Source organism: Halteromyces radiatus (genome assembly GCF_025201355.1).
Source record: "Halteromyces radiatus strain CBS 162.75 chromosome Unknown BX664scaffold_4, whole genome shotgun sequence".
NCBI lineage: Eukaryota > Fungi > Mucoromycota > Mucoromycetes > Mucorales > Cunninghamellaceae > Halteromyces > Halteromyces radiatus.
The window spans coordinates 2,038,899-2,062,364 of NW_026251690.1; the positions used below are offsets into that span (position 1 = coordinate 2,038,899).

The following is a 23,466-nucleotide window of genomic DNA, read 5'->3' on the forward strand; positions in this document are numbered from 1 at the left end:
TATGCCTTTTTTATATAAATAACATGATTATATATATATATCTTTTTTTTTCTATTCATCTTATTATAATATAAATTGATAGAATAGAAAACGAATATACTTTTATCAAATATTATGAAAAAAAAGATCAAAGGTTGATAGAAAAAAAAAAGGGGGGTTAGTCTCTATGGGAGCATTGGTGAGAGAAACAGAATTTTTACTCCGACTATGATAGGTTTTTTGTGTTTGTTTTTTTTTTTTTTTCTTTTACCAACTCCTTTTTTTTTTTCTCTCTTTTTCTTTTCTTTTTCTTCCTTTTTCTACTAAAGTCATCCAAATAGTTATAGAAAACATTTATTATATATACTTTTTATTATTTTACTTTTTCTCTTCTTCTTCTCTCCCCCTCTCCTTTCTTTCTTTCTCTTTTTTTTTCTTTCCTTCTTTCTTTCATATTTCTTTATTTTGACTAATCTTATATTCCCAACATGATGTCGGACGATGAGGATATGGATTGTCCTCTTTGTATGGAAGAGTTCGATATTGCGGACCGATACTTCCGACCCTGCCCTTGTGCTTATCAGGTATATATTATATATATATAGAGAGAGAGAGAGAGAACAAAATACTAAGTGCATTTCTTTTTTTTTTATTTTTATTTTTATTTTTTATAGATTTGTAGATTTTGTTGGCATCATATTAAAACAAATCTCAATGGTCGTTGTCCTGCTTGTCGACGTCTTTACTCGGATCAAATTGTTGAATTCATACCTGTCAGTGCTGAAGAAATCCAAAGAAGTAAACGGGAAAAGAAGGAAAAAGAACGACAAGAACGTGAAATGAAGGATCCTAATAGACGTCAATTGTCTAATGTCCGTGTGGTACAGAAAAACTTGGTTTATGTTCTTGGCCTCACTTCAAAATATGCTAATGCTGAAGTAAGTTTTATATTATATTTATTGTGTTAATATTAACTGTGTTATTATAGAATGATTTTTTCAAAAAGTATGGCAAAATCCTTAAACTAGTAGTCAGCAAACGATTACCCTCATCAAGTTCTACTTCTTCTTCTGCAAGTGTTGGGATCTATATTACATATGCCAGAAAAGAAGATGCGGCAAAAGCTATAGAAGAAATCAATGGTACCGTATATGATGGCAAATCTGTTAGGTAAAAAAAAGAAAAAAGAAAAAAAAACAAAAAGGAAGATACACGAAGATGACGGAACGGATTGGGACATATCGAGCTTGCGTATTTTTTTTTTTTTTTGTTAATTCGATCTAACTTTTACTTTTTCCTTTTCTTTGGTATAGGGCGTCTTATGGAACTACCAAATATTGTACTTACTTTTTACGACACATGCCTTGCCCTAATCCAAATTGTATGTACCTCCATGAAACTGGTGACGATGCAGATAGTTATAATAAGGAAAATCTTACGGTTGGGTAAGTTTATAAAAAATGGATAATATTGGGAAAAAAAAAGGAGAATCATCAATAGTTGACCTGTTTTTTTTTTTTTTATTTTTACCATTCTAGAATGAAACATGCAAACACTAGTGCCACTACTGGATATACTTACCCCAACAAACGTCCAACTGCAAGCGCCTCAACTTCAACCTCAGTTACAACTTCATCTACAGGAGTCTCAACAACAAAACCAACACCAGCTACTTCTACTTCCGAGACCGTTATCCAACCTGCACCTCCTCCAGTCAAATCGGCTTGGGCACCTATTCCCAAAGTGGCACCTCCAGCTCCTACCACTGCTTCAAGTACCATTACGACAACAGGTACAACATCTTCTCCATCCTTAACTGGTCTTCCTTCTTCAACCACATCAACTCAAACTAATAAACATCATCAACAGCAACTCTCTACTTCTGGATCCACTAAATCGACTCACAAAAAGCAACCAACATCTTCGTTATCGGCATCTCAGCAAAACAAGCAACCTCAAAAGCAACATGTGGAAATTGTTAATGATACGACACAAGATAACAAATCCTCCAAGAACAACAAAGTCAACAAGGAAAATGAAAAACCAGCATTACCAGCATCAGCTTCATGGGCTAAAGAGGGCAGATTGAATACACAAGGTGCACCATTAACTCCTGATCATTTTGGACCTTCCTTGTCAGACGCTCTTACCACTCCTCAGAAACCCAAGCATGAATCAACAAATCGGAAGAAGGACAAGAAGAAAGCGAAAATGGTGTCATTAGAGACATTTGAAGAATTGACGCGTCAACAACCACAACCTACAAAATCACCATTATCATCAAGTCCACTATCGACAAAGAAGCAAGTAGGAAAAAAGGAATTGGATACCAAGGACACCGTTACAAAACCTGCATGGAATCTACCTGTCAAACCTGTCAAACCTCCTTCTGTAGTACCATCAGCACAATCTCAACAACCTGCGGAACCATCTATCCCTTTAGCAGCACCTGTATCAACGTCTTCCTCGACAACTTTCTCTTCGTCATTATCATCATCAACGTCATCATTGACTGAATCAAAAGTTAAACAGCAAACAAAGACAACGTCAACAAATGTCAATGAACCGGTGAAGGATGAACTGCCCAAAGTGGAACCTGTGGTTATTCCAACAGACACGACTACAGCAAGAACTACAACAGAAAAGGAAGCGATTTTAGACAATGTTGAACAGATGAAAAAAGAAATGCCAGTGCATGAGGATCAATCGATGTCTTTATCAACAGAAGAATCTCAAGAACCGGTATCTGTTACTTCAACAGCCGAAGAACTGGTTGAATCAAAAGAAATGGATATGGATACTAATGAACATTTACTGGACGTCAATGATATTATGGTGCAGGATGAAGAAATAGAGCAACAACAACAAATTGAATCACAAGAACAAGTACAACAGCAATCTGAAGAACAACAATATGACAGTCAGCAAGGATTGGAAAAACAAACTTCAAACGATGATGTAACTACAATGCCACCTACTGAAGATGTACCAAATAACAATGTATTGGAAGTGATGTTTGCAGATGATGTATTGGGTAGCGTGATGACGGATGACATGGCTGACAGCAACAGTGATATCGCCAGCGACAATGATGAAATCGTCAAGGTATTTGATATGACTGGTCAGCATCATATGGGATCTACTGTACTCGAAAAAGTTCAACAGGAAGGTGGAACACCAACCATCAACAATGAATCACCTTCACTCTTCCAACAGCCTTTGCAACCACCATCGATGCCGCCATTTTTACCTGAAATGCACAGTCTCCCTCGTCGTAGTATCCAAGGTCCTCCACCTGGCTTCCCTCCTCCTCCACCTGGCTGGTTACCTCGCAATTTTGATCTTTTCCAAGGACAAGACCCTTCATTGATTGCTGCTCGTCGTTTACAGCATTCACAACAAATGTTAGAAGCTTCTGGATTATTTGGTTTTGGCGGAAGACCTCCACCTCCTCATGGTCCTCCTCTTCCTCACGGTCCTCCACCACCACCTCCACCACCATCATTCAATTTCTCACCTGATTTCCGACCTACACCGCCTCCTCATTTTGCTAATGGTCCACCTCCACATGGTATATTCCCTACTACACCTTCTCATCATGGTATGCGCCCTAATATGCCACCTCATCCTGTCTCTTTACCTCCACAACATCCAATGATGTCTGGTCCACCACCTCCATCGAATGTATCACCACAACAAGAACATCCAGAAATGGCTCAATTACGATCTGAATTCAACTTGATGCATTTACCTGGATCTGAAACTCAACCTTTGGCAAGAACATCTCCTCATCCATCTCAGCAACACGTATCATCACCATTATTCAATACGCCAGCAGCATCACAACCTCAATCAACACCATTGAATGGAGAGTATCAACTTAGGAATGATCTTCAGGCTATGTTACCTAATGCAAGCATCAGCTTTGGACCGATGGGTAATATGATGAATAGAGAATCTTCGCCACTGCCACAGTACCAGCAACAGCAACAACAGCAGCAACAGCAGCAACAGTTACAACAGAAACAACAAGAAAGTCTGCCTATGATGCCTCCACCAGGATTTCAAACAGAACAACAATCACCTATGGGGCAATCGAATACGAGACAATTGGATGACATGCGACAAGAAGCTCAACACTTTTTTGGTGAATTCTTGAAAAAAGCTGCTACACATACCGGTGAAAAAGAACACGGCAATGATGGTAAGTTGATAGGATTCAGAAAAAAAAAAAGTGATTTTATCTTATTGATTTTTTTTTTATTTTTATATCTAGCTACCGTTCCTTTCCATGATCCTGCAATCATGTCAATGCGAGTGGCTGAACGAGAAAAAGAACTTGAAGCTAATCAATCATCATCTATGTTCAATTCCTCCTCTGCATCTGCACCTCAACAACAAGACAATGGATTTATGGGAATGATGCGTCCACCTTCTTTTGGTATGGTACCTCCAGAACATCAACAACAATTGCAACAACAGCATCACCAATACCAGCAACAACAACAACAACAACAACAACAATTTCAACAACAACTTCAACAACAACATAATGGTAGAATGATGATGCCTCCACCTGGATTCTTTGATAGATTACCTCCACCCGGAATGATGGGGTCCCCTAGTAAACAACAACAATCTGACGCATTTTTACATCAACATCGTCCTCCACCTCCACATCTCTTTGGTCCTCCTATGAATCAACATCCTCAACATTACCAGCAACAGCTACAGCAGCAGCAGCAGCAACAACAACAACCATATCCACCATTCTAGTTTGAAAATCCATTTCATTTAGTTTTTATCCTTTTTTGATTTTACTGTTGACATTTTTTTTTTGCCCTTTTTTTGATTATCTTTTTTTTTTTTTGTGCATATATGTATGGTCCCTTTTTTACTCTTTGGTTCTGTTTGACTTTCTTTTTTTTTTTTTTTGATCATTTATGTTGGATAGATGTTCTCCTACTTTATTGTATTTACATTCCATTTTTTTTTCTTTTCTTTTTTTTTTACCTATATTATCTTATATTGTATATCATTGGATCCAAATTTCTTATTCTACTTATAAACACAACTATTCAATAAAGACGTACAAAAAATTTGTAACTGGGTTGTTTAAAAAAAAATTTATTATATGGGATATGAATGATATATGTATGTGTGTAAATATATATATATAGAGATATGGGTCTATCTGTAGAGAAGATGTGATAAGATGTACATATTGTATGAAGGGAATCATGGTCCGTGTAGGAATGGGTAATATCAAGAAGAAGAAGAAGAAGGTTGATTGACGAAATTCATAGTATAATTTCCAGAAGTAGGGTCTTGTTGAAATTGAAAGTTGTCGACAGAAAGTCCAAATTTGCCAAGTACAGTATTACCTAGATCCTTGAGCTTTGCCATCATTTCCTCCTTTTCCTTTTCCATGAGAGATTTGATCCTTGGTGGAAGATCCTGAGCAGCACGTTGACATGCACGTCGAGTGGCAGGGTCAATATCCTGTTGTAGCAAGTCTTGATAATCCTTCAAACCATCCGACAAACTGGCAGAGGTGGCGATGCGTTCATTGGCTTGAGCACGGCGAAACCTGGCTTTGAGATATGTAGGATCCAGATCCAGAGCAGTATCACACATGGCTTTAGCATCTTGCGGTCGTCCGAGTTTTAAATGGCAGGCAGCCATGTTGCTGGCATAAATAGCTTGTTGTTGTTCATCAGGACAGAAGAGACTGGCATCTTGATAATGTTGTAATGCTTGCTCGTAATCCCCTTGACCAAAACAAATATTGCCTTGTTGCTTTAAATGGGTCGACTTGGCTAGTAACTGTGTCGTATCTTGTTCTGAATCATAAAAAAGATCTTCTCCAACCACCAATGGTGACGTGGATAGGTTGGTTTCACCAAAGCTTGGTGGATGAATGTTAGTTGGTGATGTGGCTTTTGGTTCTTGTGCAAGTTCTTCAATGATAGCCATAGATGGAAAAAAAAATAAAGTAAAAAAAGGAAAAAGAAAGTTTTGAAAAAAAAAGACAATGACAAAGGGAAAAGAAAAAAAAAAAAGGGGAATTGTGGTCCGCCCATCTAGACCCAAAAAAAAAAAAAAAAAAAAAAAAAAAAAAAAAAAAAAGAGGAGACAGCCACATTGTACAAAGAAAAAAAAAAAAAAAAAAGAAAACTGGCTTCCATATTAGGATAACGTAATGATTTTTTTTTCCTTCACGCCACTTGGGCAAGATCCAATTTTAGAAACATTCAATATTATTCCATGGAGGACGAGTTTATTACTTTTATATAAAAATGAATACTTTTTTTTTCTTTTCTTTTCTTTTTTTTCTTTCTTTCTTTTCTTTTTCAATCTATTATCATCATGTCCACTGACAACAAACTTCATTCTATATCTTCTTTATTAAATCAAGAATCACATTCTATACCTACACCAACATCATCACCCCCAGCTGGAGGACGTATCTTATCTACTCACCTTTATAACACCTTCACTGTAAATATATCTGATCATCAACAAGAACCAACCAATAATAATAATAAAAAATCATCATCCAGTAATCGAATGAAATTGACCAAATCATTTCGTTGTGATCAATGTTTTCAAACTTTTAGTAGATTGAATAATCTAAAATCACATCGTACTACTCATACATCTGAACGTCCATTCCAAGTAAAATACAAAAAAAAAAAAAAAAAAAAAAAAAAAAAAAAAAAAAGATCTAATCATTTTCTTTATAGTGTAATCAATGTCATCAAGATTTCCGTCGACAACATGATTTAAAACGACATCAAAAACTTCATACAGGAGAAAGACCTTTTTCATGTGCGACTTGTCATCGTTCATTTGCTCGATTAGATGCTCTAAATCGTCATCAAAGAGTGGAAGGAGGATCAGCATGTCAACCTAAACAACGACGACCAACAATACCAGACATTCATATCCCACATCCTGCTTCCACCAAACATCATGATTCTCTTTTAATTTTACCATGGTCTCCTTCTACTCGTACTTTACCATCACCTTACGCATCCCCTCCTCTCACATCCTCACCTCACTCTCCATCACTTGGTTCTCCTAAGGAACCTGATTTTTGGAAATCAGAGTACCATCAGCTGAAAAAAGCCATGATCGCTTTGCAAGACGAAACACAAGCATTAAAATCAGCTTATCATGATTTGAAAATCGAGGTAAAAAAAAAAAAAAAAAAAAAAAAGGAATCATTTTACTCATCTTTTTTCTCTATTGATTTAGAATAAGGTCTTGACATCTTTACTATTATCTAAACAAAAAGAAACATCATCATCATCATCATGAAATAATAATAAAAAAGAGATCACTTTTTTTTTTCTGACATGTCTATATGGGGAGAATCGGTCATTGCCGAAGATGACTTTTTTTTTTGTGTGTGTGTATGATAAGGCTTGGCATTTTTTTTTCTGGCTGATCCAAATGCTATTTTTAGAGTGACAACGTGCTTACCTTATTGTCCTTTTTTTTTCCCTTTTTTACAGCCACACTCGATCGATTCATTATTTTTAGAATATTTGTTTTCCCCCTTGGATTATCTCTAGAAAAAAAAAAAAAAAGACCGTGCGCCCAGTCATCATTACTTTTTTTGGCACCTAAAAATAAATCCATATAAAATCATTGATATGTTTATTTTTTTCAAAAAAATAAGAATGTCATTAAAGAAAAAAAACAAAACTAATTAAACAACAACGATGTTTGTTTGAGAGAGAGGGATATATATATATATATATATATATATAAGGAGAGTGGTAATAAAGGAGTGAATCATCAAAACTATATATATAAAAAAAAAAGAAAGTGTGGAGAATATGATACTAAACGAATGAATGAATGTCTAAAATGATATGATGGAACTAAATTATGAATGAAGATGATTGCGTTGATGATGATAAGAAGGACGATGATGCGTATGATTCTTGTCCAATCTACCTACATCATGTTTCCCATCACAACAAAGTCGAACGTTTTCCAAAGCTTCATCATCATCATCGTCATCGTCGTCGTTGTTCTTATGTTGTTGCGACCCGTTGCTATGTTGAAACATGTCGTTGATGCGTTGAAAACTAGGTTTGCGAATAATCGAGGCAGAAACGGATCGTTGTGGTAAAGGTGTGCTTTCCAACATAGATGATTGACCAGTACGTGTCAATAGATACATTAATGACTAATAGAGAAAAAAAAATTATATGAGTCATTCATATTCTTTTTTTTTTTTTTTTTTTTTTTTTTTTTTTTTTTTTTTTTTTTTTTTTTTTTTTTTTTTTAGTATACCTCTAGCCATAATGCATGTCGTTCTTTGGTAGGTGCCTTGATCTTGAGTTGTCGAGTACTAGTTTGAATCAATAAACAAGGAACTCCTTTTGGCGTTTCATCATCAGGTTTACCCACTATCACATCTTCTACAAAGGCACTCTTGGCTTTCAATTCACCACCATCTGCGCCGGGAGCACATGTACACCAATACAAAGTTCGTGTATAAGGATGAATCCAAAAGTATCGTTCATGTCTTCGTTCAGAGAAGCCTTGACCACCCATGGGCTTACGTGTATACTTGATTAACCATTCCCCGATCATAGTTTGTGTAATGGATGATATTGTAGGATCGGTTGTTGTAGGCAATGGTCGAACGACTGTGGTGTGTTCGTCATGTATGGATGATGCAATAGAAGGTGCTGTTGTTTTTGCTGGTACTGGTGGGGGTGTGATGGATGATGATGACATGTTGGTTGTTGTATGGCGTAACAGGCTGGATGATTGCATATCATTATTTGTTGTAATTACACTAGATGCACTTGCTGTTTCTCGATGTAAATCAAGCGTTGTTCCATCATAATCCACCTGTTCTGTTGTCATGTTGCTGGTCCGCATCGCCTTGTCTAATAAATTGGAAGGAGGTGGTTGGGTTGGACGGGCAGGAATAGAATCATCCATAAGTGGTGGTTGCACAGTGCTGGACTTTTCAACAGAGTTGACAGGTTGTATTCCATCGTTCATCACTTGATTTGATTTGTGTTTGGCCATGGCTTCTTCTACCGCCTTGTTGATCTGAGCGTCCATTTCTTCTTGACTATAGAGTTTCTTGCTGATCACTGGGGATGATGTTTGTTGATTGTTGAGAAGCGTAGTTGATAATACTGTGGCTGTGCCTAGCGCTAATCCACTTGTTCCTAAACTACCAAGCCAATCGTGATGATCAGTAGTTGCTGTTGTTGTCGTTTCTGGTTCACTATTCAATGTTGACTTGACTAAAATGGAACTGTCCTTTTGATCATGTTGTACTTGAGCATCCTTGGCTGATCGTGAAGTAACTACCCATTCACCTTGAACAGCACCGTTGGCCAGTTGAACTGATGGAGAAGAGAAAGGAGTTGCTGCTACCTGAATCGCTACATCTTTTCCAAGGACTTCGTTTGTAATAGGATCGACACCTGTATCAATCATCAAAGATTCCTTCTTGTCGCATTGTGTTGACATATCGTTCGTAGTGATGATGTTGATGGTTGGATCATGTTGAGTGGCACTGTCCATGGTTTCGATAGCATCGTACTGAGCACCTTGATCTACTACGGTTGATTCATGTTGTACACCTACATCGGTCATTGAATATTCATGCTGAACCGCTGAGTCCACCATTGCATAGTCATGTTGTACTGCAGTATCCACCATGCTGTAAGTGTATTGTACACTGGCATCCATTGTCATCACAGGTTCCACTTGAGTTGTTGAATCCATACTTTGAATCGTTGAAATAGGATCGTCGCATTGAACACCTTGATCGGTCGTTTCCGCTGGTGCTGTTGCTGTTGCTGCTGCCGCTGTTGCTGCTGCTACTGCTGAGGAAAGAGCTAAAGCTTCTGCTGCTTCATCACGAGGTTGGAGTAGATCACATTGAATATCTTGATGCACTGTTTCAGGGGTTGATGTTTGTATATCCATATCTACACTGGTCACAGGGTCAGTCTGAGTAGTTGTTTCACATGAGCTCACAGGGGCTTGATCCATGCATGATAAAGTAGTTACTTTCCACTTGTTTGGGCTGTCCAAAGAAGCAAGATGCCATTGTTCAAGTTGATGAAGTTTTTCAAGTTGCCGTTCGTACTGCTGAGGGTCCTGTACAATCATAATCGTATCCGTCATCACGTTAGCATCCACTGATTTGTTGCTGATTTTGGCGTTGCTTTGTGATAATTCCAAAGATAATGAAGTAAATCCTGCTGGTGTTTCATCATCATTTTCGTCAGAAAGAGATGAGTAAGAATATAAATCGTCATCATCATCATCCTCATCATCGTCATCGATATCATCATCATCACCACGATTCCGGCGACTAGGTTTGTTTTTGATATGATTATTGTTGTCTTCGTCATCTTGTTCAAAATCGTCGTCGTCATTATCATCATCATCCCGTTTCCTTGTTCCAGATCTTGAATGTCCACCAAGTCGATGTAATTTCCTTGTTCGTCGATGTTGTTTGACTTTGCGTTTCTTTTGATCATCCAACGAACCATTGGTCATACCACCTTGATGAGCGTGAGAAGAAGAGGTGTCAACCCAAAGATGAGGATCATTTCGTAGTTGTTCAATAGTTTCTTGAGAATCTGCCAATAACTTTTTGAATTCAAACTTTTCCGTTTTTTCCTTATGTAAATTGGACCGAAGATTGGAAACCATACGATGAGCATGTGCTAGAGATGTTTTCAAAGTTTCCACTTCCATAGCTTGAGACCGACCAGCCGGAGATTGTTTTGGTGAAGAAGTAGGAGAACCAGGTCTAGAACCATTATTAGGATCTTGATTGGCATTGGAGAGATCGGACGGATCAGTATCATCTGAAGAAGGTTGACTAGTACTATTATTGACAGACGAGGTAGCTGATTGATGTTTTCCAAGTCGAGATTGGGCTTTTGCAATGGCAAGTTCAGAAGTCAAAGTATCTATTTGATTGGTATGTTGTTGAGCTTCACGTTGTAATCCAGCACAAAGACGACGTAAACTTGTCATATCTTGTTCATGGCGTTGTTTTGTTGTTTCCAGTAATGCTGTCAATTTCTCTTCTCGATCACGTAATTGTTCAATATCACTACGAAGATCATCACTTTGCTTTGTCAACTTTGTTTGTTCACTTGTTGCTTTGTGCAAATGTTGTTGAAGTTCCGTCACATTGAGAGTCAATTCTTGCTTGGTTAATTCCAAATTCCAGGTTTCTTCTTTCAATTTTTCTACCAAAAAAAAAAAAAAAAAAAAAAAAAAAAAAAGTATATCAGCTGATGTTTTGATTAAATAAACTGAAATTACCTTCATTTTCTTCCCGTTGACGTAATTGTTTGGCTAACACTTCACAATTTCTTTCTAGGTCAGATCGTTGAAGTTCCAGAGCACGTAATTGTTCTTCTTTTTCTTGTAAGATAGCTTGCATTTTCCGTACTTCGATCAATAATCCTTGGCCGATTTCCGTAGCGAATTCGATATCAGTATTGCGACGATCATTATTGGGAACTTTTGATCTTCGTTTAGTTGGTGTTGAACCAGAAGGAGGAGGAGGTAGTGGCAAAAGAGAGGAAGGTATAGCAGAAGGTAATAAAGTTGAAGCTGAAGGACTTGGTAAAGTATCTAAACCCCTTGAAGGAAATAGCTAATATACGTATATAGAAAACAAAATAGGAGAAAGAATATATAGTATTAGGAGTCTTTGTTTCAACAGGAGTCAAATAATAATAATAACAATAATAATAAAAGAGTAGTTTTTACATACTTTATCCTTGCGTTGTTGACCTCGATATGAGGCTAGATCACGTTCCAAATGGCGTAACTTGTCCACAGTAGCTGGTGGTAGATCTTGTTCTTGCTGTTCTAGTTCAGTAAGACGGTCACGTAACTGACTGATTTGGCGAGTCAACACGTTCTTTTGTATGCCGCTTTCACATTCTTGACGTTGTTGTTCTTTTTCTTCCAGTTGTTGACATATCTCTCGTTTCAGTTGAGCCAATTGTTCTTGAGTTCTATGAGTAGAGGACGAACGAGAAGAGGATGGAGTAGGTAACATTGGTGTTGCAGAAGATCGAGAAGAAGGGCGAAGTGGGGTAGACCTAGTAGGTTGAGGAATAGGTTGTTGTTGTTGTTGTTGTTGCGTGGACATCATATAAATAAAGGAGAGTAGATATTTGTGAATAAATGAAGGAAAGTATCAAAAAAAAAGTGTATCTAATTAATAAAGGAATGAAGTTGGGGGGTGTAAAAAGAATAGAGTAAACTTGGTTACAAGATAATAAAGAAAAAAAAAAGAGGATATCAAATTGTTGCCCTTCTTCTCTAATATCTTTTCTTTTTATTGATAAACAAAAAGAAAAAAAAAAAAAGAGAAGAGAAAAAAAGGGTAGAGCAGTAACAAAGTGTTAAAAAAAAAAAGAGGAAAAAGGGAAAAGAGAAAGATAAAAAAGGGAAAGAAAAAAGGAACCAGTTTGGGAGGTTTATACAAAAAAAAAAAAAAAAAAAAAAAAACTCCTCCCAAATGAGCAGATATTTTTTCTTTTTCTTTCCTTTTGACTTCTGACTTACAAAATTCACATGTTCATCTTTGCAGCAGAATTATTATTATTATAATAAGCTCCATCATCATTATCATAGAGAAAATTATATAAAATGTTGATATAAAGAATCATAGTTTAATATATGTACTTTTTTATTATTATCAAATTATAATAATAATATTAATAATAAAAGAAGGAATAATGTACAAAAAGAAAAAAAAAAAAAAAAGAGATCTATCATAAGGGAGAAAACTAATCTATCAAACAAAAAAAAAAAAAAAAAAAAAAAAAAACTAAATCTAAACTAACAGCCATGGTAACACCGGAATTGGTTTCTTAATCTGGTATCTACCCATAATCGATTGCCATGAGTTCCATTTGATTTACTTTGAACCAAAAAATCATACAAGAGAAGATCTACTTGCTCTTTTTGATTCATCACACGACATAATTCCAACATAGCACAATAAGTCGCTGTCGTAGGTTGATGTTGTTCTGATTGTTGCATCAAATCAAAGATCTGTTGAGCTGTATCCATATATCCATGTTGTCCACATAATCCGATCAATGCTGTATAGGTATAAGCGTTGGGTTCCACACATTTTGCCAACATTTCACGATGCGATTGTAACACGAAATTCAATTCACTGTCATCTATTGTTGATGATGATGATGATGATGATGATGATGATGATCGTGATATAGTTGATGAAATTGATGTTGCTTGTAATGTCAATAGTAAGGTATATAATACCGTATCAGATTTGATGCCAGCCATCATGCATTGTTTGGCGATACGTTGTACAGCTTCCATCATGTTGTGTTGGTGATGATGTTTCCCTAGTGCCTTGAGAACATTCGATACAATTACTTCATTTGGTGTCAATCCTTGCCGTAATAATGTATGAAACCATTTCAACACGCCCCTTAAATCGTTCCGTTTTCCATAAGCTTCAATCAGTATGCTAAATGTATACAAATTGGGTGTCACTACAGAATTTGTTGTTGTTGTTGTCGTAGTTGTTGTATCCTTCTTCATCAATAATAATTGTTGTTGTTGTTGCATTTGTTGTTGTACCATGAGATGATAATAATGAAGACACATTTTCAAATGTCCACTATGACCAAAACAGAGAATCATTTCACTAAATGTGGCAGCATCAGGAATAAGTTGTCTAGAATGTATTGTATCCCAAATATAAACCGCTTGTTCCGTAAGTCCTTGTTTGGCAAAAGTATGTAATACAGCATTGAATGATACGATAGAAGGAGTCACACCAATGGAAAGCATCTGTTCAAACACACTGAGAGCATTACTGTATTTCCGTTGTGATGAATAAGCCTTGATGAGGTTGCAGTAAGTCGTTTCGTTTTGAATTAAATCCCGGGTATGCATGGTGTCCAAAATCATTTGAGCTGTCCGTAAATCATAAGGAATCACACGCCAAATCAATTCATCGATGGTATCTGGAGCAGGTTCAGGATGTTGGCGAAGAAATTCTTTAACCAGTTTTCGTCCTAGTTTGGGTCGTTCATGATCGTATTGACAATATATCTTGGCTATCCATTCTATCGCTTCCGCCGTCAGTGTTCTACCATATTCACAAGGTATGCCTTCATGTTGAGTTGTCACCTTATGTACCATTGCCTGTCGTCGATACTCCTTGAGATAATATCGGCTTGTACCCATCAATAAAGATAATAATTTCAAATAACGATTCCGTGTTATCATCATCGGCGCCGCCAGCTTATCTTCTTCCAACAGTTGTAAATAATATCGCCATGCTAATATCCTATGTTTGCGTCGTAAGGCTTGCTGAAACTTTTTGTATGTGGGAATAGGCCGGCGAGAGATCGATTCTATAAATAAATGCTTGGGCTGTCCTAGTTGTTCTTCTACATAAGTCGCTACCTTGTCCAGTTGTTGTTGTCGCATCGCAATCACATCCGGATGAGTCGTCAGTTCTTGAGCAAACAATAGTAGTGCATATAGATCAGTACAATGGTGATAGGGTACAGTCATGAGATCTAACATATCATCGTTGGTTTGTTCATCCAGTCCAGTCTTGGTATCACTAAAAGAATAATTGCTTGTTGTTGTACTGGAGGCATTGCTGTTATTGTTATTGCTAGTATTGACAGTAAGTGTACAAAATAGTTGCCATGCTTTTTCAGCTTGTTGTAATCGTAAGGCTTCTTCAAGATGAGATAGAACTACATGATCTGTCCGATTGAAAATTGCTAGTGCACCATAAAGTCGAGCAGGTGGGGGTATGTCGAAAGAACGAGTTTTGTTGGGTTTATCATGAAGATCGGTAGTTGTTGATAATGAAGATAATGTGGAATTGGAAGAGGATGATACAGCTGCACAAGTGGAATATAATCGAGATCGCTGTTGAGAGTGAATATGGCGTGTCTTGATCAGTCTTTGTGGTCGAGAAAGTAGAGGTTCATCAAAACAATGAAGCATAGCCCGTAAATGAGAATGCCAACAACAAGTCGGTAATGCTGTCAAAGGTCGTTTTAGGCGTTGTGACAGAAGCGAGGAAGCATCTTTCAAATGTGTCACTGACTTGCGCATGGTGGAATCGCAAGAAACGAATAAAGTGACTTGTCGTAAAGCGCTTTGTCTTCAGTAAAATATAACGTCCAATGTTGATATAAAGAAGCGATAGAAACAAAATAAATAAATAAAAAAAAATAAAGGAATAAGGAATGATAGTAATGTCCTCTTATTGGGTATTTGTGTATCAAAAAAAAAAAAAAGGAAGAAAGACCAAGGCAGAAAAAAAAAAAAAGCTTTTCCCCTTTACTTTTTTTTTTGGCAGAGCTTGCAGACACTTTATCCGTCCACCAGTGACTGTTCACTGCTTTTGTTTTTTTTTTTTTTTTCTGACTGACGCCACTTGATAGGGACGGATTTTCAAAGTTCCAACTGTCAAAAATATGACAAAAACCAAAAGAGGAAGACATGATCACTTCTCATTAAATATTATGATTATTATGGATTCTCTTCATTGCTTGATTTTTTTTTTTGTTGGTTCAATTTGATATTTGGAGTAAACCATCCCAGCCTAAAATGAAGGATGCCTCACTGAAAATGGTAAGCAGCCAAAAATCAAGACCTTTTCCAACGTTACCAAAAAAGGAAGACCATTCCCCGTTCTAACCATGATGAACTATGCTTTCTTTTTTATTTTATTTTTTTTAGAAGACTAGATAAATAGATGACAAGATTATATTACAATACATTCTTTTCTCTTTTCTATTCTTATTCAAAGTTGATCATCTGCTAATCAATCATGCTAGAAAAAGCCGATCATGGAAAAGATAAACGTCGATCTGCTTGTCAATTGACAGTTTTACAATTGCGACGATGTCTCAATGTTCTTTCTTTCGTCCAGGTGGTAAGTAAAACGATTTAAAAATATTAAAAAGTAAACAAATGGATAATCATCATGAGTGTTATTAATACAGATCCGAGCAGTATGGCAAATATGGGGTTCATTTGATAATCATTGGCCAAGTAAGAACGAAAAAAAAAAAAAAAAGAACAAGGTGACGGAATTAGAACAAAAATGAGAGTAACATTATTCTTTTTTTTTTTTTTTTATTTTCTTGAATAGCATCTATTCGTGAGTTATTATTACCGATGATTTATATTTCATGCATTCTTGTTATTCTACTCATGGTTGTCAGTGCGCACACAACATATGCTATACATAGGGCCAATGTAAGTAGTACATCAAGACTTAAAAGAAATCAATCAGTAGCGTCAGTGATAAATAAATAAATAAATAAATCTTCCTCTTTTAGGTTCAAGTCATGGCATTAACGATTGGATGGTGGATTTATTATATTCTGACTGTGTTTTGTGCCATCAATAATTTCATCTTTTTATCGTTACTATGTATGAACAAACAGACATTCATCACAGATTGTCATACGGATCCATTTTTATGTACGGATGATTCATGTCATGGCACAATTACTGATCGTAATGATGATGATGGTAGACATTCTAATGCGATGGACAGTTCTGCCATAATTCCCTGTTTCCATATGTGGCAAGAGACGGTTGGTTGGGTTGTTATGGATACCATGATGAATTTAATTGTCAATGTAAGACTTTCTTTTTTTTTATTATTATTATTTATACATTTATAAAAAAAAATGTGGACTTATTTTATTTTTCTATTATAGGTTATGTATATATACGTATTACATCGTTGTCGAGGTGATCATACCCCATTCAATCAAATTAAACGAGTTGATCCTGTTGATCTTATCCCTCCTTCATACCCAACAGCACTAGGTAGCTCACATTATCCTACAAAGACAACAATGGTAGATCTAGGAGAAAATGGTTATGATGATGATGAATTCCAAGTAGTAGAATTGAAATAAAATGATATGTATTAAAAAAAAAATAAAAGGATTTGTGATGATGGTTATTTCTCCGCCAAACTACCAAAAAAAAAGCATGTAGTTTGATTTCATATGCGTTCACGTTCTTATGCTGACGAGAGTTACCGATTTAGCTAAATTTAGCAATAGAAGAGAGAATAGAAATGATAGATGATTAGAGTATACTGTGCCTTTTCATTTTATGTACAATTGAAATAATAATAATAATAAAAAGACATAGGGTTCAAGGAGGGATACAAATAAAATTGAAAACAGATCATCTTTAGAAAAAGATGAATAATGAGTTTTCAATCAGGAATATAGATATGATGGATGTTGGGGTCTATTAAGTGGAGAATGAACTTTTTATCATAATAATACTTTTTTGGAAAGATTGAGTCACCAAAAAAAAAAAAAAAGGGTTGGGTGCCCAAAGAGTGTCAGACCAACAAAAAGAAGACTGTGAGGGTAAAATGGGTTGGGGATTCATTCAAAATCCGACCCACCTGGAACCACTAGGGGTCAACGCTATTTTTTTTTTTTGTTCCTCTTTTTTTTTTCTTCTTCTTTCTTTTCTTTTCTTTCTTTCTTATATTCCCGTCAATCTTATCTTCCACCGCCCTCTCTTTGTCTTTCTTGTTCGTTATATTGGATCATGTCTGCTTTCCGTTTGACCATTCAACCCCTTCGCTTTACACGTCTTTATAGTACAGCCAGTTCTTCACGTTTGGCTTCTGTTACATCTGCTGCCTCTAATACTATTCCTCAAGCAACTTCTGCTGCTGCTTTCCATGCTAGTGGTCCTTTAAGAAATGATTGGACTCGTGAAGAAATTCAATCTATCTATGATTCTCCCTTCTTGGAACTCATGTATTATGGTGTAAGTATGATCTTTATACATATATATATATTATGTTTGGGTAACTAAAAAGAAATTGTACTTTTTTTTTTATTATTATCATTTAGGCCAAAACCCACCGTGAGAACTTCAATCCTCGTGAAGTTCAACAGGCGACATTATTATCTATCAAGACTGGTGGATGTACTGAAGATTGTAAATATTGTCCTCAATCATCAAGATACAAGACCAATGTAGAAGCTCAAAAGATGTTGGATGAAAATGTGATTTTAGAAGCTGCTCAACGTGCCAAAGAAGCTGGAAGTACAAGGTAAAACAAAAAGGGTAAAAACATTAACATAAACTGATGTTTTCTGGGTTTAGATTCTGTATGGGTGCTGCTTGGAGAGATTTAGCTGGTCGTAAATCCAACTTTAAGAAGATTGTAGGTCATGTCAAGGCTATTCGGTAAAGTTTACGACAAAAAAAAAAAAAAAAAAAAAGAAAGAAAGATTGATTGATTGATTTTTTTTTTAATTTTTATTATAGTGGTATGGGTATGGAAGTATGTTGTACTCTTGGAATGTTAAATGAACAACAAGCAAAAGAACTCAAAGAAGCTGGATTGACGGCATACAATCATAATTTGGATACATCACGCGAATTTTATCCCAAGATTATTACAACACGTACTTATGACGAAAGATTAGAAACAATCAACAATGCACAAGAAGCAGGAATTTCTGTTTGTTCTGGGGGTATTATTGGATTAGGTGAAGAAGAAGAAGATCGAGTTGGATTATTACATACATTATCAACACTTCCTAAACATCCTGAAAGTGTACCAGTGAATGCACTTTTAGCTGTAAAGGGAACTCCTTTAGAAAATCAAGAACCTGTATCTGTTTTTGAAATGGTACGTATGATCGCTACAGCCCGTATTGTGATGCCTCAATCTATGGTTCGTCTTTCTGCTGGTCGTGTACGATTCTCTGTTGCTGAACAAAGTATGTGTTTTATGGCTGGTGCCAATTCTATCTTTACTGGTGATAAATTGTTAACTACACCTAACAATGAATTTACTGATGACAAGAAAATGTTTGAACTCTTAGGTAAAATAAAATAATCATCATTTTAATTTTTCATTGATATCTTACATTATTATTATTATTTTAAAATAATAGGACTTGTACCTAAACCAGCAAATTTTGAACAAGGTAGTGATAAACCCAATCAACCTGTATATGAAAATAATCAAAAACAAGCTACTGTAGTATAGATATTATTATTATTATTATTATTATTTTGATTGATTGATAAATAAATATATAAAGTTTATATAGTCATTATTTTATACGATAGACATTGGTTACACCAACCAAAAAGTTTTTTTCGTTCTCCTCTCCTTTTCATTTTTTATTTCCTTCCTTTTCCTTTTTTTCTCTCTTTCTCTCTCTCTCTTTTTATATATATATATACATATTATATTCTATTTATTGATTATTATTATTATTTTTTTTTTTAATTCAAGGGTTTTATTGATTAAACATCCTTTTTTCTTTCGTTTGTTTTTCTTTAAACATTGAATCATCTATTTCTTCTTTTTTCATCTTTTTACCTAAGAACTCAAAATACCCCTTCCCTCTCCTTTTTTCTTTTTCTCTCTACGTGATTCCATCTTTTTTTTTTTTTTTTCAAAAAAAAAAAAAAATCTGTCATATATTCTTCCTTGAACAATTATTCTATATTTTATTTAAAAAAAAACAAATAACACGACAAAACAATCTTTATTATCTATATAACAAAAAGGTAAAAATTTGGAATTAGTCTTATTCTTTTATATATTAATATATAACTTTTTAATGTTTAGGATGGGACAAATCTTGACTAGTTTGAACAATATTCGTAGTAATGAAGTAATGGTTCCTGAACTTGGTTTTGATATTGAAAGTATGTAATATATAATATAATTTAGTTTTCTTACCTTTTTTTTTTTTTTTTTTTTTAAAATAGATGCCTTACCTAGTTCTGAAGAGTTAACCTTATACCATGAACTTGCCTCTCAATTGGTGGAACCTAGTCAACCTTTATTAAGGTCCTTGGAAAAATATCAACCTTCTTCAGATGTTATTCGAAATGCAATCGCTACACCAAGTCCCGAAAATGAAAATTTAGCTTGGGAAGCTGTTTTACCTACTGTCAATATGTTACGTGAAATGTATGACTATGCTGAACATCTACGTAAGTTTTTTTTTTCTTTTCTTTTCTTTTCTTTTCTTTTTTTTTTTTTCCTACTAACGTTTCTTTTTTCCTACTAACTTCTCATTCTTTTTGTTATTATTATTATTATTTAAATATAGAAAATGGAATTCCTCGATTGTTGAATATACTTTGTCAAGGTGATGTCAATAAGAACCTTCAAACTCATCAAGGATTGACCAAGTTATTTGCCGATGTACTTGATTTTGTTTTTGAATTTGATCATTTAAAGGTAATAAAATTAAAAAAAAAAAGAAGATGAAATAAATCGTTCATTTTTTTTTTAATAAATAGATGCGAAATCCTACACTTCAAAACGATTTCAGTTATTATCGACGAATGTTACAACGAGGACGATACAGTGGAAATAATAATGATGAAGTATCAGATCTACGAAGTGCAATGGTAGAAGATGATCAAGCCAATCAAATATCATTATTTATCGCCTATCCTACTCCATTATTGAAATGTGTCATCGATACAACTACAAATTATGTTATGAAAAATCGATTACAAAAAGGTGTTGGTGAATGTCTTGCTGCTGTTTGGGCTAGTTGTTTTTATACCGTTAACAAAAAAAAGTAAGTGATTTTCAGATATATATATATATATAAATTGACCTTTTTTTTTCCTTTTCTTATTACTTAGATCCCAACGACCTGAAGTATCTGCTTTTTGTCTCAAAGTGATGGTAGTGACCATTATTCTTTATGATCATATCGATCCTAATGGTGTTTTTACAAAACAATCTCCAATTAATGTAAGTATTTCATTTATTTATATGTATTAAGAATGTTATTGATTATTTTATTTTACATATATATATATAGATCAAGAACTCTGTAAAAATGATACAAACGGTCAACATGCTAGATATACCAACTGATTCTAGTGCTTCCAATCTGATGTCAGCTTTACGATACAATTCAAAACATTTGAATGATGACAAGACTCCTAAAGGCGTTCGAAATATTGTGATGGCTGCTTGATTTCTCTTTGCCCTACAACTCCCTTCCTTCTTCCTTTTTTTTTTTTACTATTACTATTACTATTATTTTTATTATTATTATTATTTTTTATTATTATTATTATTATTATTTTTATTATTACTACTTCAAATTCCCTTACTTTTTATCTATTATATTTTCATTTATTGTTATTATCGCTTTACTCTATTTGCCATTAAAAAATTAGTATCTACGCCCTTAGTTTTTATTCTTTTTACCTTCCTTTTTTCTTCTTATTAGTCATTCACTCATACACACACACACACACTCTCTCTCTATCTCCTTTCCCTCTTTTTCACTACTTGTATATTTACAAGTGAGTTGGTTTTTTTATTATTATTATTTCTTTTGGTTAGTTTTAGTTTTTATGTATCTTGACAAAATAAAAATAAAAATAAAAAAAGAACCTCTCCTCCTCCCCACTCTCTCTTATTACTTTAAACTGATATGATGATGTCTTTTCCCTGTTCTTGACACTTTTTTTTTTTTTTTGTAATTACTGGTTTTCTGTTATCAATTTGCGTTGACCCAAATAAAATTTGCACAATATAAAAAATGAGTTTGCGCTGCCTTGTTTTTAAGTTTGCAGCTGGATAGTCGGAATTCCCGTAAAAACAAGTAAAAGTTTATGGTATCTATATTCTAATAATAAAAAAAAGATCTACAGGTTCTTTTCTTCAACCAAACAACGATCAAAATAAAAAAAAAAAAAGGAAGTACAGATGAGTAAGGAGGAATAGATAACAAGAGAAAGTGCACGACCCTCAGCTTTAAGTTTTCTGGTTTTTTCCATGTGAAGCGCGTTTATTTTTTTTTTTTTTTTTTTTTTACTTTTTCTGCGTTATGGTTAGAGACTTGTTTGGCATTGGGGGTTTGAATATATTTACGATGATTCCTTTTTCATATTACGGAAATGGGTGATTGATGATTAATGATATCAATAGAAACTTTCCTATTCTTTATTATAGTCTTCTTAATGATCATAGCTAAATCAATAATTTGATCGTTCTCAACAACAAAACTTGTTTCTTTTTTTGTATTGTTTATCATCATCTTTTCCTGTTTAGTAAATAAAAAGCAATCATCATCCGATGTCTGATAAAAAGAACATCCTCTTTTATTCTTAGCATCCCTATGAAAAAGCATCACACTATCTTAGAAAAAGTAAGCTCCTTTTTTTTCATTGTTTCTCTTTTCTATCATCAATGAAAATCAATCATCATCATCATCGTCCAATCACTGAAAAAAAATTATTATAAAAGGTTGAGGACAATTATCGCGAATCATCTAGTACTATTCCATTTCTTTCTATGGCTGAGCTATATGCTTAATCCGGGTAGCAAAAACCTGAGACGTTTAAACTACGGTTGTAAGTATAAAAAAAAAAAAAGACTTTACTTACCATATTTCTCTTTCTATTCTTTTTTTTTTGTATATTCTCTTTTTGGTACAATCAATACAATGCAAATCACCCATTTTATTGCCTGCAAACCATATTATTTAACTTTCGCAAATTGTTTATTCCTCTCCGCCAATTCTTATGAAGAAAAAACAGTAACCAGCGGTGGTAGAAACCTTAACTGAAGATCCAGTGGTCTCTTGTATTTCCTAAAGAGGCAATGAAGCATTCTTTTGTGATTGTTTGAATTTGAATTACCTATAATAGTACCAATAAAGTCAAGAGAGAATGTTCGTTTTTTTTTTTTTTTTTTTTTTTTTTGTTAGAATAGTCAATATTATTATTATTATTATTATTTAAAACTGAATATCAAGTCTATTTTCATTGTAATTGAAATAAACTTTTTTTTTTCTTATATAGAAGTTGACATGACATGTGTGTGGTTTATTATGAATTTGAATGTCCGAGAGTATTCAGGGAAAAAACGTGCGTATTGTGTGTATGTATAGTGCGTGTAAGTGTTGTGTTGCGTGTATCTCATCAGGTTGTTGTCATTTCTGTGTGCGCCTTGTTTTCTCGGTCCTTCAAGTTTTTTTTTTTTTTTTTTTTTTTAGACTCCCATCTTTTTTTTATTATTATTTTATTATTTATTTTCTTTTCTTTCTTCTTTTCTTCCCTCACTTCTATAACATACCCTTTTTCTTTTTTTTTTCTTTTTTCCTTTTGTTTTTTTTTCTTCCTTCCTTCCTTCCTTCCTTTAGGACTTGATATCATCATCGTATTATAGAAGTCAACTTACATTCTTTTTTGTTTGGACTTACATTCGAAACTTTTTGGTAATTTTTTTCTTTTCTTTTTTTTTTTTTTGTCCAAACATATAATGAAGACCATAAACTTGACATTTTTCGTGTATTTATTTATAAAAGGATTATACTAACTCAATTATATTTTTCTTTTCTCTTTCTTTCTTTCTTTCTTGCTTTCTTTATATATCTTCTCCTTCTCCTCCTT

General features: G+C 34.4%; 8 protein-coding genes across 8 annotated transcripts; 5 read left to right on the forward strand and 3 right to left on the reverse strand.

Moving 5' to 3' along the window:
- Positions 1–350: 350 nt before the first annotated feature.
- Positions 351–4,821, forward strand: BX664DRAFT_333048 (uncharacterized protein). Its single transcript, XM_051545445.1, has 6 exons — positions 351–563; positions 654–917; positions 968–1,149; positions 1,293–1,424; positions 1,518–4,183; positions 4,256–4,821. The coding sequence occupies exons 1-6, from the start codon at positions 468–470 to the stop codon at positions 4,753–4,755; spliced, it is 3,840 nt and encodes a 1,279-aa protein (XP_051400294.1). The 5' UTR covers positions 351–467; the 3' UTR covers positions 4,756–4,821.
- A 264-nt stretch (positions 4,822–5,085) lies between these two features.
- On the reverse strand, positions 5,086–6,041 carry BX664DRAFT_333050 (uncharacterized protein). The gene has a single exon (XM_051545446.1). The coding sequence runs from the start codon at positions 5,953–5,955 to the stop codon at positions 5,245–5,247; it is 711 nt and encodes a 236-aa protein (XP_051400295.1). The 5' UTR covers positions 5,956–6,041; the 3' UTR covers positions 5,086–5,244.
- A 220-nt stretch (positions 6,042–6,261) lies between these two features.
- BX664DRAFT_333053 (uncharacterized protein) lies at positions 6,262–7,632 on the forward strand. Its single transcript, XM_051545447.1, has 3 exons — positions 6,262–6,657; positions 6,726–7,175; positions 7,240–7,632. The coding sequence occupies exons 1-3, from the start codon at positions 6,349–6,351 to the stop codon at positions 7,300–7,302; spliced, it is 822 nt and encodes a 273-aa protein (XP_051400296.1). The 5' UTR covers positions 6,262–6,348; the 3' UTR covers positions 7,303–7,632.
- Positions 7,633–7,787: 155 nt separating this feature from the next.
- On the reverse strand, positions 7,788–12,396 carry BX664DRAFT_333054 (uncharacterized protein). Its single transcript, XM_051545448.1, has 4 exons — positions 11,771–12,396; positions 11,314–11,650; positions 8,290–11,237; positions 7,788–8,182 (listed from the first exon to the last, which is right to left on the reverse strand). Exons 1-4 carry the CDS (start codon positions 12,155–12,157, stop codon positions 7,877–7,879), a joined length of 3,978 nt encoding a protein of 1,325 aa, XP_051400297.1. The 5' UTR covers positions 12,158–12,396; the 3' UTR covers positions 7,788–7,876.
- Positions 12,397–12,849: 453 nt separating this feature from the next.
- Positions 12,850–15,015, reverse strand: BX664DRAFT_297188 (uncharacterized protein; the record flags this gene model as incomplete). Its single annotated transcript, XM_051542232.1, has 2 exons — positions 12,850–14,573; positions 14,697–15,015. 2 exons carry the CDS (start codon positions 15,013–15,015, stop codon positions 12,850–12,852), a joined length of 2,043 nt encoding a protein of 680 aa, XP_051400298.1.
- Positions 15,016–16,271: 1,256 nt separating this feature from the next.
- On the forward strand, positions 16,272–16,738 carry BX664DRAFT_333057 (uncharacterized protein). Its single transcript, XM_051545449.1, has one exon. The coding sequence runs from the start codon at positions 16,371–16,373 to the stop codon at positions 16,710–16,712; it is 342 nt and encodes a 113-aa protein (XP_051400299.1). The 5' UTR covers positions 16,272–16,370; the 3' UTR covers positions 16,713–16,738.
- Positions 16,739–17,487: 749 nt separating this feature from the next.
- Positions 17,488–19,136, forward strand: BX664DRAFT_333059 (biotin synthase). The gene is made up of 5 exons (XM_051545450.1): positions 17,488–17,832; positions 17,919–18,121; positions 18,175–18,258; positions 18,340–18,902; positions 18,975–19,136. The coding sequence occupies exons 1-5, from the start codon at positions 17,608–17,610 to the stop codon at positions 19,067–19,069; spliced, it is 1,170 nt and encodes a 389-aa protein (XP_051400300.1). The 5' UTR covers positions 17,488–17,607; the 3' UTR covers positions 19,070–19,136.
- A 352-nt stretch (positions 19,137–19,488) lies between these two features.
- BX664DRAFT_134610 (uncharacterized protein) lies at positions 19,489–21,217 on the forward strand. The gene is made up of 7 exons (XM_051539822.1): positions 19,489–19,599; positions 19,661–19,740; positions 19,804–20,031; positions 20,151–20,281; positions 20,344–20,630; positions 20,698–20,809; positions 20,880–21,217. The coding sequence occupies exons 2-7, from the start codon at positions 19,662–19,664 to the stop codon at positions 21,036–21,038; spliced, it is 996 nt and encodes a 331-aa protein (XP_051400301.1). The 5' UTR covers positions 19,489–19,599; position 19,661; the 3' UTR covers positions 21,039–21,217.
- The last annotated feature ends 2,249 nt before the right edge of the window (positions 21,218–23,466 follow it).

Excerpts from the sequence above, each read along its gene's own strand:
- BX664DRAFT_333059 (XM_051545450.1), top strand. The coding sequence starts at position 17,608 with ATGTCTGCTTTCCGTTTGACCATTCAACCCCTTCGCTTTACACGTCTT. Across the intron at positions 18,259-18,339 it reads GGTCATGTCAAGGCTATTCG|TGGTATGGGTATGGAAGTAT; the intron begins GTAAAGTTTACG and ends TTTTTATTATAG. Across the intron at positions 18,903-18,974 it reads GAAAATGTTTGAACTCTTAG|GACTTGTACCTAAACCAGCA; the intron begins GTAAAATAAAAT and ends TTAAAATAATAG.
- BX664DRAFT_134610 (XM_051539822.1), top strand. The coding sequence starts at position 19,662 with ATGGGACAAATCTTGACTAGTTTGAACAATATTCGTAGTAATGAAGTA. Across the intron at positions 20,032-20,150 it reads TGACTATGCTGAACATCTAC|AAAATGGAATTCCTCGATTG; the intron begins GTAAGTTTTTTT and ends ATTTAAATATAG. Across the intron at positions 20,631-20,697 it reads TATACCGTTAACAAAAAAAA|ATCCCAACGACCTGAAGTAT; the intron begins GTAAGTGATTTT and ends CTTATTACTTAG.
- BX664DRAFT_333053 (XM_051545447.1), top strand. The coding sequence starts at position 6,349 with ATGTCCACTGACAACAAACTTCATTCTATATCTTCTTTATTAAATCAA. Across the intron at positions 6,658-6,725 it reads CATCTGAACGTCCATTCCAA|TGTAATCAATGTCATCAAGA; the intron begins GTAAAATACAAA and ends TTTTCTTTATAG. Across the intron at positions 7,176-7,239 it reads ATCATGATTTGAAAATCGAG|AATAAGGTCTTGACATCTTT; the intron begins GTAAAAAAAAAA and ends CTATTGATTTAG.
- BX664DRAFT_333054 (XM_051545448.1), bottom strand. The coding sequence starts at position 12,157 with ATGATGTCCACGCAACAACAACAACAACAACAACCTATTCCTCAACCT. Across the intron at positions 11,651-11,770 it reads GTCAACAACGCAAGGATAAA|CTATTTCCTTCAAGGGGTTT; the intron begins GTATGTAAAAAC and ends TACGTATATTAG. Across the intron at positions 8,183-8,289 it reads GACATGCATTATGGCTAGAG|TCATTAATGTATCTATTGAC; the intron begins GTATACTAAAAA and ends TTTCTCTATTAG.
- BX664DRAFT_333050 (XM_051545446.1), bottom strand. The coding sequence starts at position 5,955 with ATGGCTATCATTGAAGAACTTGCACAAGAACCAAAAGCCACATCACCA.
- BX664DRAFT_333057 (XM_051545449.1), top strand. The coding sequence starts at position 16,371 with ATGGCATTAACGATTGGATGGTGGATTTATTATATTCTGACTGTGTTT.
- BX664DRAFT_333048 (XM_051545445.1), top strand. The coding sequence starts at position 468 with ATGATGTCGGACGATGAGGATATGGATTGTCCTCTTTGTATGGAAGAG. Across the intron at positions 1,150-1,292 it reads TATGATGGCAAATCTGTTAG|GGCGTCTTATGGAACTACCA; the intron begins GTAAAAAAAAGA and ends TCTTTGGTATAG. Across the intron at positions 4,184-4,255 it reads AAAAGAACACGGCAATGATG|CTACCGTTCCTTTCCATGAT; the intron begins GTAAGTTGATAG and ends TTTTATATCTAG.